The 13,113-nt window shown below is 44.6% G+C and overlaps 1 protein-coding gene across 2 annotated transcripts in view; it reads right to left on the reverse strand.

Annotated features, from left to right (window-relative positions):
• Positions 1-13,113, reverse strand: part of SPNS2 (sphingolipid transporter 2) — a 174,786-nt gene that overhangs the window by 9,781 nt on the left and 151,892 nt on the right. Inside the window, exons 11-12 of one of the 2 annotated variants that reach the window (XR_006276179.1) lie at positions 10,966-11,129; positions 10,267-10,347 (exon numbers count right to left, since the gene is read on the reverse strand). Coding sequence is in view for 1 of the 2 variants with exons in the window: in XM_038376274.2 (XP_038232202.1) it covers positions 10,966-11,129 (164 nt within the window). In the remaining variant the exon portion in view is untranslated. The remainder of the gene's footprint in view (positions 1-10,266; positions 10,348-10,965; positions 11,130-13,113) is intronic. The other variant, XM_038376274.2, reaches the window with a different exon arrangement.

Genomic DNA, 13,113 nt, shown 5'->3' on the forward strand with positions numbered 1-13,113 from the left:
AGCTCCCCACTGAGCGCTCTCGCCACAGCTGCACAGGGAATAAGCATTGGTCACAGCAACGCATCCTCTTTATGTCAGTTGCCAGGCTCTTCTAGCCAATAGGAAAATGACAGCTCAGAGCCTCTAGCTCAACAATTCAGAGCTTCAGCTGCACGGTTTTTAATCCAACAACACACACAATGCTTCAAACACCTCCTTTATCTCCTTCCATCCCCCAAGGGAGGAGGGACAGTCCAGTGGTTAGGCGGCCAGGCTGGGACTCAGACAACCCAGGTTCAACTTTCTGCTCCATCACAGACTCCCTGTATAACCTTGAGCAAATCATGGTGTCTCTGTGCCTCAATTTCTCATCTGTACAATGGGATAAAGGGCAATTCTTTATCTCACAGGGTGCTGTGAGTCAACCCCATTCAAAATGGCGAGGACCTCAGAAACTATGGCAATGGGGGCCATATAAGTGCAGTATGTGGCTTCCTGACCAGGACTTGAGAACAACCAGAGCAGAGGGTGCTTCCAGAGAGCCCCTGCCTGGCTTTACACCGAACCCAGTGCACTTTGGGAGTTTGGTCCGTACGGTGTAGATACTCAAGCAGTGCAGAGGAGGGTAATACCATGCAGGTCAATGCTTCGATTTCAAGGGCTCCTAGTGACCTGGTACATTGAATGCAATGCCCATGTAAAACTGCATCCAAGCAAGAATGCAGAGAAGGTGAATGGTGGTGATACAGCAACAGAGACAGGAGCCCAGTGATTTGCAGGGGGAGGAGACGGAGAATTAGTGCACAGCTAAAAATATTCTATCCAGTAACAATGTCCTGATGGAGCACGACAGATTTGTCTAGCCTCTCAGGAGCAGGATCTGTTTGATTCAGCAAAGGTCAATTTGCCAAGGGAAAAGACCCTTATGATTCGAGTGCTTAAAAATGTTAATGTACAAGTGGAGCTGGCTGTAACTTGGTTTGGGGTGGGAATTGTTACTTAATTTAACTCTCCCGACTGCTTACCCAGGAAATTCACCTCTTTGCAGATGGGCAGCCCAAAGGTTAGACATACTTCAGCCTACAAAGAGGGAGTGACAGTGGGAAGTCAGGAATACACAGACCTCCTGCTAGCCCTCGGCATGGAGGTGAATTTCACCCTAGGCATTCGATAGCCGATCTCACAAAAGCACAGCCCTTTGGCGAGACAACAGTCTGGTCTGAGCTTCATTCTGATGATGTCACATGCTCCGCCAGCTGCCTAAGAAATGAATTGGCTTAAATCCACTATTTCTTCCTATACGTCAATGGCTTTATTGAATGGAATCAGTAACCACGTACAGTACTATTTTTCCTCTTCATTCACCTTTGTCCCTAAAAGCTGCACAGACTCCATTCAGGTTTTCAACCTGCAATATTTAATTCAGGTAATAAGCATATTTACTTAGAGGGAGAAATACAGGCCAACTGTCTACGTTCCTTTGCTACAGAGATCTTGAGAGAGGTATAAGACTGGAATTGGGGGGGGGGGGGAATCCATAACTTTCCATTCTATTTTTCAGGCAACAGCCGAACAGTTTTGAAGATGAATGGTTAACAGCATTCATTAGGTATCAAGGACCTGGAAGGAAATAAACTTCAAAGACAAGCCTGTCATACTCCTTTAGGGCAGCAGGCTAACGTGAACCTTTAGAAAGTGCTATTAAAACTGAAAATCTCTTTAAGTCCTTCAAAACCTGCTGACAAAAAGTTTCTCTGTCATGGACAATTCTACCTTGGTGACAGTACAGCTCCAGTGGAAGCATTCTGGCCTGACAGCCAACAGTTCTAGCGCCAAGCTTGACATCCTGATCAATGAATAGCAGTATTAGAGGGAGGAGGAGGATTTTTGTTTTGAGTGGAGGTGGGGAAGAGGTGTCCTCTGGATGCAACATTAAACTATAGTTCCCATCTACCTCTGAAGATAATTAAAGATCCCACTTTTTGATGCAATTTGGTTAGGAATGTACCTCACCCACGATATTTCTCTCCTATATAGTCCAAAGAGTGCAGGTAAGGACAGCCAGCTAACATGGTAACATCTATTGTTATTGTCTGATCTAATAGCATATAGAGAGACCTGAGTGCCTGATTGAATGTACCCCTTCGTTCAGCCTACTCTTAACAGTCTGATCAGGATCTGACTAGGATGTTGGAAATCACTTAAATTAGGCTGAAGCCCAGTGCTTACAGCACTCTTTGATCCAGCATTGGGAGACACAAGGAAACAGCTGTGGCCTCATTTCACTAGTGGGTGCAATCTGGGTCACCCCTCCAGACACTGTTAGTGGAGACAGCACAGTACCCTATAACCCAGCCTCACAACTCAGTAGAATCTGCCTTATGTGCATTTAAAGCCCTGATTCAGAACAGGTGTAAGTGCATTTATTTCCGCTGATTTCAGTTATGCCAGGTGTAAATTAGCCGACTATTATTCTCTTTCCTTAATTATAAACATGTAATTCTTTATATGAACAAATGTTACCTTCCTTTGGCAAAGTATTTACGGTCTATGGTGGCATATTCATCCCATGACAGATGACAACGGTAGGCATCAGGAAATGGAACAGTAAAGCTGAGTTTTTCATGATTTGCTCTTCTGGTTCCTTGTGTCAAAAAAGTCCCTGAACTGGAAGGCAGCCTCCTGTTCCATCATGTTAACCACCTGCCTGTGATCTGATAAGATTTCATATCTGTGCCAATGCAACATTAGCAAAGAAACTGCCCTAGTACACACTTAAATTATTAGGATCTTCCAACTGGATACAAAATCCATTTTAAACCTTATGTATGCCAAGAACTGTCCCTCTGCAATGATACTGCAGTGAATATAATCTATTGGGAAAGATAAGGATTAACAGCACTTAACAGTTACATAGCTCTTTGCAAACATGAATGCTTACAATGCTTGGGAAGCATGCAAAATGTTGTTTATCCCTATTTTACAGATGGCAGATTTTTATGGAGAACTTTGACTTCCTTAAGGTCAAAAAGGGGAGTTAGTGGCAGAGCCAGGATGAGGGCTCCAGGGCGTTCCAGACTAATTCCTGGCTTAGTCCTGTGCTCAGACCACTAGGTCTCCCCATCCTCTCAATTCAAGCTCCGGAAAATATTCCCTCCCGTCTGCAGCGCATCGCACAATTGACTAGGAGCATTCTAGAGAGTATTCGTTTCTCAGCTGCATCAGGTATTCAAGTTCCCCCCTCTGCAGGAGGGTACATTTGGATGACTAGTCCTCACATGGAATTGATGGGCTTGGAGAGTCAAAGTCCTGCCTATGTTTATGATGCAGTTATAACTGCCAGTGCCAGCTGTCCCAGTCTTTCAGGCCTTACTCAAGCAAAGCTCCCGCCGCTTGCTGATTAGCTTGAGTGGCACATTTCAAACGCCACAGGAAATTTACCTCTGTAAGGGCTTCACTACTGGACCTAACGTATCTGAAACAAAATAATGCCACAGGCAACCAAACCAGGCTTGGATGCCTTACAAAATAACCTGAAGGAAATCAGGTTGGACACAACAGTAAAACGCCATGACACTTTTTTGATAGAAGACAGTCTTTTCCCATCTGTACAGTGGAAGAAGCCTGCTGCAGTGAGCTAGTTACTGTTCCCATCTCCCCTAATCCCAAATGCTCACGTTTCTGAATCTATCAGCTTCTTTTGCCGTTTTAGAATCGTGGCTGGGTAAATGGTTTAAAGCAACGGGGAGAAAAGGTGGCTTTTTACACCAAAAATGGCAGAGACCCTTCACCTCCACTTCTGTTTCCCCTACATTCCATACAGAGCATTCCAGTCCTCCAGCCCTTCCCCTCGGTTTGGTATCCTTTCCCCACCCTCAGCTTGTACCTGCTAATCCTGTTCTGCCCCCAGCACACACTGCTCGACTCTCTCCTTCTTTCAAACCTTTCCCCTTCACGCCATCTTCCTTTCCATCAATAATCCTCCAGGATCCTAAATCGTGCCCTGCATCTTCTTCTTTGTTTGTCTTATCTTATTAAGATTGTAAGCGCTCCAGAGTTGGGAGTGCATCTTATCTAGCAAAAAGAAAAGGAGTACTTGTGGCACCTTAGAGACTAACAAATTTATTAGAGCATAAGCTCACGAAAGCTTATGCTCTAATAAATTTGTTAGTCTCTAAGGTGCCACAAGTACTCCTTTTCTTTTTGCAAATACAGACTAACACAGCTGCTACTCTGAAACCCATCTTACCTAGGTTGGGGAAGCATGGGGAATGTTTATAGTGCCATGGAAGATAAGCTCTATTTTAGAGTGCAAGGCTGGGATTTGCAGTGGAACTCAAAGGAGTTAGGTGCTCAGTTTCCACTGAATTCCAGTGGGTTTGGGCTCCTAACTCCAACAGGCTCTTCGGAATATCGCAGCCTGACTTTATTTGGGTAAGGCCTATGCTTGAGATCTGCAAAGCTCACTAGGATTTAGCCACACAAGTTCCATTCTTTTAGGGATTTCAGTCGGACACATTGCCGGTTTGTGGTGATGCTGTGCACTGTTAAACAGTGATCATGTTATTCCTCACAAGCGGCTGTATGCCAATCGTGGATGAACTGATCCTCAAAGATCCCTTTACAGGAGTTGTGTGGGTAAATCACCAAGACAGTTTTGAAAATCTCAATCTACAACTGTGTTTTGTGCGGCACTGCGCACATCACATCCCTCTAAAGCTGGTGTCTAGCTCCTTGCCAAGGAGAATTTTTATGAGTTTGTCTTAAATTAGTTTGCAGAAAAAACATTTTCCAATTATGTAAATGGGGACAGCCCACTAACATGTAGTATTAAACAAACACAGTGTACATATCAGCTTAATATTGCATACATCCTCTGTTGCAGGGGACTATATCCTGCCCTGGCAGGAACATGACAATATCTGATGCATCTCTTCTGTCTCTAACTACATTCCTACATAAAAGAAACTGAAAATAATTGCTACAATGAAACAAAATAATGGCTGCAATGTGGGAATTTTGAGATGATTTTGTACCTGCCTCGAGAAAAGGCTAAAACAAGTCTAACGTAAAGTAGAAGAGAGAGTCTGAAAATCGATTGTTCTTCTCTTTGCTACAAGAGAGTCCACAATTTGTAGACTTAACACATTTAGGAAAATATAAAGATCCATGCTAATTAGACAGCGTTCAGTAGTGTAAAAGCAATAGCTTCCTCCTAGTAAGTGTCTGTACTAATCACTTTTAAATGATACATAAATCATTATGGTTACTCATCTGGAGTTTCTGCACTGCATCAAAGGTGTTAAGAGCTGCAGGGATTTTTTTTTTAAATGTTTAATTTTTCATTGCAAATATTTCAGGGAGGGAAACACAGAGCCTTTCAGATGGCCTTATCCTTTATTGAAAATATGAGCTAACAGGTGAATTATTTACCCTCACGAGTCCCTTTGAAATTGTCTCAGTGTGCTATCTAATTAAATACCTACACTCTTGTTTAAGCCAGCTGCATCTGGGAAATTCCTTACTCCTGTTCATGGTTGCATTGGGGATACGTACAACAGCTGCATCCTGCTGCCTGATCCGCATTGTCATACGTCTTGTAAAAACCTGACTGTGCATGTATCATGCAAGATTCAAAGAGGGACTGGCCAATTATATGGATAACAAGAATATCCAGTGTTATAATAGTTAATGCTAAAAAAAAGCATGGGAAGGGATGTAAAACCTCATGCTTTGGGGCTTACACCGGGAAATAGAAGGACACCTTCATGAGCAGCAGATTATCCCACAACTGCTTATTGTGGGGTCCTTTCACCTTCCTCCGAAGCATCTGGCACTGGCCACTGCTGGAGATGGAATTCTGGGCTAGATGGACCACAGGTCTGATCCAATTTGGCAATTCCTCTGGTCCTATGTCAAGGAGGAGACAGAGTAGATGGTTCTTCTCAAGGGAGGGTCAATCTTTAGATGTATAATAGATCAGCACAAACCATATGAAAAAGACATCCAGTGTCTGTGAAGTGGTCATGAGGGTCTATGTATTGACTGGTGTAAGGCCATGTATTGGCAGGAGCCTGTACTCAACATTCCTAGTGATGTGAAAACGGCCCTTATTCTGTTTGTGTTATGAAGAGGGTAGATTCTCCCTAATTAAGGAGCACCAACGTAATGCATTTCTTCCATGTCTCTCTACGTGCTTCATAGGGGTGGGCAAATGTTTATTTTCCAGGGGTTATCTGCTTTACAGATAGGCTAAGGATGTGATTTTCAGAAGTGCTGAGCACTCAACAAAAAGTGAAGTCCATGGAGCTGCAGATGCTCGCATGTCAGAAAATTAGGCTCGAATTGACTTCCCCCAAGGTCCTGCAGGAAGGCAATGGCAGAGCTAAGAGTGAAACCCACATCACTAAATTTACACTCAGTTGCTGTATGTACTCAGCTGTGCAGTCACAGTACTGTACTTGTATACACCGCTGAAAGAATCTCAGACTTCATGTACATTAATTAAGCCGCACAACACCTTTATGACTTAGCTAGGGATATTTTAGGAGGATCAGTCCACCCACAAATAACCTGCAGCCACCCCCAGAGAGCAACACAACAGTAGTTTAACAGTGCACCATGACACCGCAAAACAGGAAGTGACATCTTATTCAATTGTAACAACAGGAGAAATTTCAGGTGAACAATCTACCAACCCAAGTCTGAATGTGACTAAGGCCCAAAACTAATACTCCTGTTCTTTCAAAAAGGATTGAGAGAATTTTAATTACTATAGGTAGCTAAGACTCTGTAGACATCCCTCTCTCTCTCTGATTACTTTTTTTTTTTGGAGGGGGGTTTAGGGGGGGTTATATTTTATGTATATATGAAAACACACTAAAAGTAATTAGGTTACATTATGGACTAAATGATGTGCAGATTGTTCTCTTGTGTCATTCCTAAATTTATTGAAAACCTCTTGCAGCTAGTATATTTCCAAGGCCCTGTTATGTATGTGAAAGACCCAGTATTTGAGAACAATCTCATTTGAAAGGAGAAGATTCATTGTATTGCTCTTATCATGAGATTTTTCTGCTTCATCTTTACAATGTGAAGGGGGGGAGCTTTATCTACTGGATTTAACATGCTAAAAAAAGTAATTCACAAAGTAGGCCAGGAGCTGCCGTGGTGACACGAGGAGCATAAAGACACTGCGAGGGAGTGACAGGTTTCATCTTTTACATTCTCTCTTCTAAAAAGGAAGTGTGGCAGAAACTGCAGTGCAGCTTTTCAAAAGGGGTCAGAGGGGGTTGCTCTATTTACAGCTTGTGCTGCCTGGATGAGGAAATTTTTCCTAAGCAAATACCCAAGCACAAGCCATAAACCTTGAACTGTCTTTTAGCCTGGCAATTAGAGATAGGACAGATCCATCTCTCCCTTCTCCCTCAGCAGAAGAGGATTCCAGGCCACAGAATTACACCTCTTGGCCCCCATATTTATTCATTAGTCAGGGCTGTGACCTCCAGCCTTTGTGACCTGACCCTACCTGTGATGAATGGGTTTAATCTCAGGCATGACACTGGGGCTTTCTATTCCTGCAGGTTAATCAATTTCACTTGGCAGGGCACATTTGGGAGTCCCGATGACTGATCGTGGGATCCTTGGTAGAGGAGAACACAGATTCCTGAAAGAGCAGCGCTCTGTGCCCAGCCTATAATGGGTGCGTGGAAGTGGAGACTGGCCAGGCAAGGAAACTATTCTAGCTGAAGGTGCATAATGCCATGTACAGACTGCCTGTTTCCACCACCCAGGAAGCACATATACAGCTGGTAGCTGGAGTCCAAATTCCAAGGCGCTCAGCCTTCTTCTTATCACTGCTATGTGTTCAGCCACTCCCAAGCCCTGCTCCTCCCACCCCCATCTCATGCACCTGTTCCAATGGGACCTGCCAGAGGATCTATGCTGCTGAGCAAATCAGGAACAGGCTGACAACACAGACAGCATGCCCACCACAGATGGCAAGCGGGAGGAGGAAAGAGGTGGTGTAGCTTGGTGGTGGCTCAGAGGATCAGAACTCAAAGGTTACTAATACTTACTAAAAATACAGTAGTATTCCTCAGTAATGGTCCAAAACATTGCAGTAAGCAACACCGTCCTGGACTGTAGGACAGTAGGGTATTTTTAACAAGGGAATAACAGTTAATGGGCATATTGAAAACCCAGCTGATGGAAAAGCAGAGAATTTGCTTCGCCAGCCATGATTTATAGTAACTGTTCTATCTGTATTCTTTCTGAGCCACTCAGCAATTGCACACGAAGGAGCACTAGCCAGATATCAGCAATACACAACCAGAGGCGAGTCAGACTGAATGGAAAGGGGAAGGATGCTGAAGGGGAGACAGAAGTAAAAATAGGTTGGAGGTCTGTGTTTGTTGCTTTGATAAATGGAATGACTAAGGGGAAGGAAACTGGGTGGCTCTGGACGTGAGCAGAATACGGGAGGACTCTGCTCAGGGTGGAGCGAACCATCTAGATACGAGCGATTTATATTTATTGCCGGGGAAATGAATGCTTGGGGCTCCCGTCCCTTAAGATTTGGTTTGCATATATCAAGTCACCCCCCGCCAATGGATCTTGCATGCTGCAGGGCTGCGCTGTAAAAGGATCGGGTAAAATATGCCACTGCACGCTGGCACCGAGACGAGGTCAGCTATCAGCATGGGCATTTTCAATACAAGCTGAGAAGTGCCCTCCTTTCGTGGACCAAATAAGGGCTCTTCCGGAACCATAACACTAGACAGACACTGCAGAGAATTCACCAGCCATCAAGGGGTCTGGCCTGGGCTGCTGCTTCAGAGTTGCCATAGCCTGAAAGCTGTTTCTCCCACACTCTAATCCTCTAATGCAAGTGCTAGTTATTCACATGCACAGCTGAGGATGAAGGATCATACTGAACTAAGTGCAGAGAAGGTTGCTTAGCACTACTGGCTGCTCTCACAACAGAGATGGGGTCCACAAGCAAAGATTCACACTGCTGCCAACCCCCGCGAAGAATGAGATTTCTTTAAACTCATAACATGGCAGTGTTACATGTTATTATTAAATCCAGTTATCACCCTGGACTCTCCGGCAATGAAAGCCAACCTGAGTTCCTATTGCTGTATTAGAAGCATCCGTTCACCTCACTGCATCCCCCCAACGATTACCACATTGATTCACGGCTAGGCACCATCTGCTTTGCGACTCTAACAGTGTCAGGAGACAGGGTAACATACCGCTAAAAGTGGCAGTGCGGGGTGGACAAAACCATGCCCCCAAAGCCAAGTTAAAGTCTCTGACTGTGCAAGGCTGTAATTCAATTACAAGGGACATGACAGGGTCCTGTCCAGGCTACCCCTTGCACATCGGTTAGAAGACAACTTGTAAACAGGTCCCTTCCCACAATTATTGGTGACGCATGAAAAAAGGTCTGAGGGCGAAGAAGCAGAGACCTTTGCTTAATGTGATATCTTAGCTCTCTGCCACCCTGTCTTCTCTCTCCACCCATCATCTGGCTGTTTCATTCACTTGCTGCGTCTTGACGTAACCCAGATTGTGAGCTTTTGGGGGCCTTTTGACTGCGTGTCCGTACAGCGCCTAGCCAAAAGGCCCATGATCCCCAGGGATAAAAAATAAAAAGGAATGGCAGAACCACTGAGATCCAGCTAGCCTTGTGCACAACCCAGACGCCGTTATCAACTGCCTTGTGAGCCAGAAAGTGCTTCTAGCTATTCACATGTATTCACAAAGCAAGGTACTCCCAGCACTTCACTCTGCTCTTAGATTTCTCATATGTGATAATGCCGGGACACGGGGCTTTTTTAAACTAGATCAGGGTTTTTCCTCCCTACCCTGAGCCTGGCTTTTAGACAGACACGCGTTTGGCCCTATTGAAGCTCTGGACCTCTCTGCATTGAGGAGATTTGAACTGGTGTAACAATATCAGTGTTACTACACTGGAACAAGCCCCTAATGTAGATGTGCTGCGCTGGAGCTGGCACCAGGGCAGCAGCATCCTGAAACCTCTTGAGGTCGGCTGCATTCGGGCAACGTATCTACGTCATTGTAGCTGCACCACTGCAAGTTTCCTTCATGCAGATGGGGCCTCTCTCAGAGCGAATAACGTCACCTCCTTCTTAACAAGCAGCAGCAACACAAAGGCTACTCTTGGGCAAACACCGGCCCAAGCACTGCCAGTATTCTCAACATGAACATAATACACAGACAGTCATAGTTTTGTGCAAGGATTATGAGAAAAAGACTAACCCAAAAACTGTGTGTCATGTGGATGTGTCTTCTGAGTTACTGTAGTTGCCAACAGTGAAGTGATCTGAATCGGTTTCCTTACTGAAAAACACGTAGCTTTTTTATAAGCTGTAATTAGGAACCAGGAAAGACCATCTTTCACATAACAGCTCGGGACTTAATATATGTATTATCTCCCCTGCACCCCACACGCATAGACACAATGTTTTTAATTTTCTCAATTACTCCTTTTGACTATTTCACATACCGAGTAGTGCGAAGGTGGCCCAATTGTGTAACCACGAGCTAAAAGTTAACCACTAAGCTCTACAATGTGGCTCACGTTCATCCTCTGCTTTAATGTGGAGAGGTGGCCCTGGGAGAGTATAGTTCCCAGAATACAATGCTCCATCTTAATCCAAATGGACAGGATTCTAGTGCCCCCTGGACACACCCACGCAATAAAAGATCAAAAGGAGGCTGCAGTCTAAAATCAGATGCTAGCTCCAGGGTGTTGCAGCCCATGGTTGAGAACCCCTGGAAGCAGAAATTTGTAAAGGATTCAAAACCAGCATAACCAATTCCCAGTGCCTCTTGTGGCATCATATGCTCCGCTGCATCCTTTACCTGGAAGGGCTAGGTGAAACACTCCAAACCTAACTGTGGTACGAGATAACATGCTCCCCTCCCTCCCCCATTCCTCGTTGCCTGGCTACTCACTGTTGTTCAGCTTTGGTGCGGTCATTTAGAAAGAAGAGGGCCGTGGCCAGGAAAAACATCCCTCCGAGGACGACGACAAACGGGCAGAGCATGAGTGCGTAGCCCAAGCTGAGGAACTCCCAGAGCGGGGACTCCTTTGTGCTTTGTCGTATCAGATCTGAGATCTAAGAGAGGGGGGCAAAAAAAAACAACAACCACATTACTCACAACTCCAGGCACAGCGTGATTCAGAAATGATTTATCATCGTTATAGGCGGGGCAACATATTTCCTTAAACAACTGCCTGCTGAACATGTGGGCTTGCAAGTTCTGTTTGTTAAGTATCTTGTGTCCTCTGTGTTCTTTAAGACACCTCCTCTGTACACACCATTACTCTGTTCTGGAGTCCTCAGGACATTTGCAGAGAGAGGTGTGTTAAGAGCTCTCTTTTCCTTCTCTCTCTTGACCTGCCTCCTTATTATTCCCACATTCCTTCCCCACCTCGCTTTGGCATTTGAATGAGTGAACAGCGAACCTATGTGTAACCAAGGCTGTTAATGAGTCTGCAATGCAACATGGGGAAGTATGACCCTGCAGTGATTCCTGGTTATACCTACCCATTATCTGTCCTCCAGCAGCAGATGCATCAAATTCCATGCAACTTAACTCTGTATGTGTGTGTCAGGGGGTGGGCTTTCACACAATGTCAAAGCTATGGTCCTGTCGGCTTTTCATGGACATTGTGCACTCTTCTGAGAATAGGGACCCCTGTCCTCTCCCGTTGGTTATTTTGTGTGCCCATTATTTGTCTTGCAGTAGTGCCTAGGGAGACATGGAAAAAGGACGCACTGTGCTTGGTGCTGCACAAACACTGAACAAAGAGCCTTGCCCCAAACAGCTTCTAGTCTAAGCAGCTGGCTTATTCTACCAAAGTGGTGGCATGACTTCAGTGTAGGAGAGAGAGAGCCTGGAGCTCTGGCCCTGGTGCAAGATCTCAGGCCTGCACGAGAGGCTGCAAACCAAAGTCAGGCAATGTATTAAAGCAGATAAGCATCCAGTACATGAACTTGGCAAAGTTGTTGCTAGTTGACTAGGTACTAGATATGTACGTAAATATATTCCAGCTAGTACAGATACATCCCAATCTAGTACAAGATAGGTTGGTTTGACAAAATAACGAATAGGGATGTTTTGTCCGAGATATCAGGAACAAGGGAAGGTAAACAGCTGTCATGAAACATGTAAAGTGGTATTTAAGATATTTATCCCAGTTGTTTGTCCCAGTCTATAAATGTTGGGGTATCTCGCCTTAACCCTTTGTGTGGCCTAGGGGACAGCACACATTTCTGCTGCTGACTGAGACATTCCTTGCCACTGGGCACTCATTTGTTAGCGTACCTGTAACCACGGAGCCAGGGCACTAGGACTATGTCTTGTGGGCAATAAACCTGGTTGGGCACCTTTGTCACCGAACCATGCCTAGTCTTTTTTTCTGAGAAACATAGATGTCTGCTGAATTAGCAGGCTGCCTTATCAGCTGTTAGTACTGATAACACTGGAGCTCCAAGGACAGAAGCACTGAGCAGCGTTACTGAGGCAACAACATTCTAGCCTTCAACACTTAACAACATTCAGCAATTAAACGGCATAATTATATGACAATGTGCATACATCTGGGGTGACAGAAATACAACGTAGAGTGGCATTTATTCCAATCTTCTGGAAAGTTTGGTTGCTAAAATGTAGTTTTAGGTAACTTATTTCTATAGGCAGAACATCAATCATCTCTTAGCATTAGCTAGTCAATGATCTAGTAAACAAATCAGCTTCCAACATGGCAAGAGCTGTAACAATGATAATCCACTGGAAAAGGGTATTTAAATCTCAGTGCCCATTCAATCTGGGGCTGGCTTGCCTTTTTTTTTTTTTTTTTTTTTTTTTTTTTTTTGCTGATACTGCATTAGTGCCAAATACAGCAAGGTTTTTGTACTGCAGACTCCTGCTGAAGCCTGCACTGAGACCTACCAGACTCTTTCCAAACTATCTGAACATACACAAATCTTCAAAAAAACCTTTCAATTCTAGGAATGGACAAAGGCTGTACAAGGAGAATTCCCTCCTCCCTCTTCCCCCCAAAAAACTAGCTTCACCTCATGAAGCAAGTTCCTC

Source organism: Dermochelys coriacea, chromosome 17 (assembly GCF_009764565.3).
Source record: "Dermochelys coriacea isolate rDerCor1 chromosome 17, rDerCor1.pri.v4, whole genome shotgun sequence".
Lineage (NCBI taxonomy): Eukaryota > Metazoa > Chordata > Testudines > Dermochelyidae > Dermochelys > Dermochelys coriacea.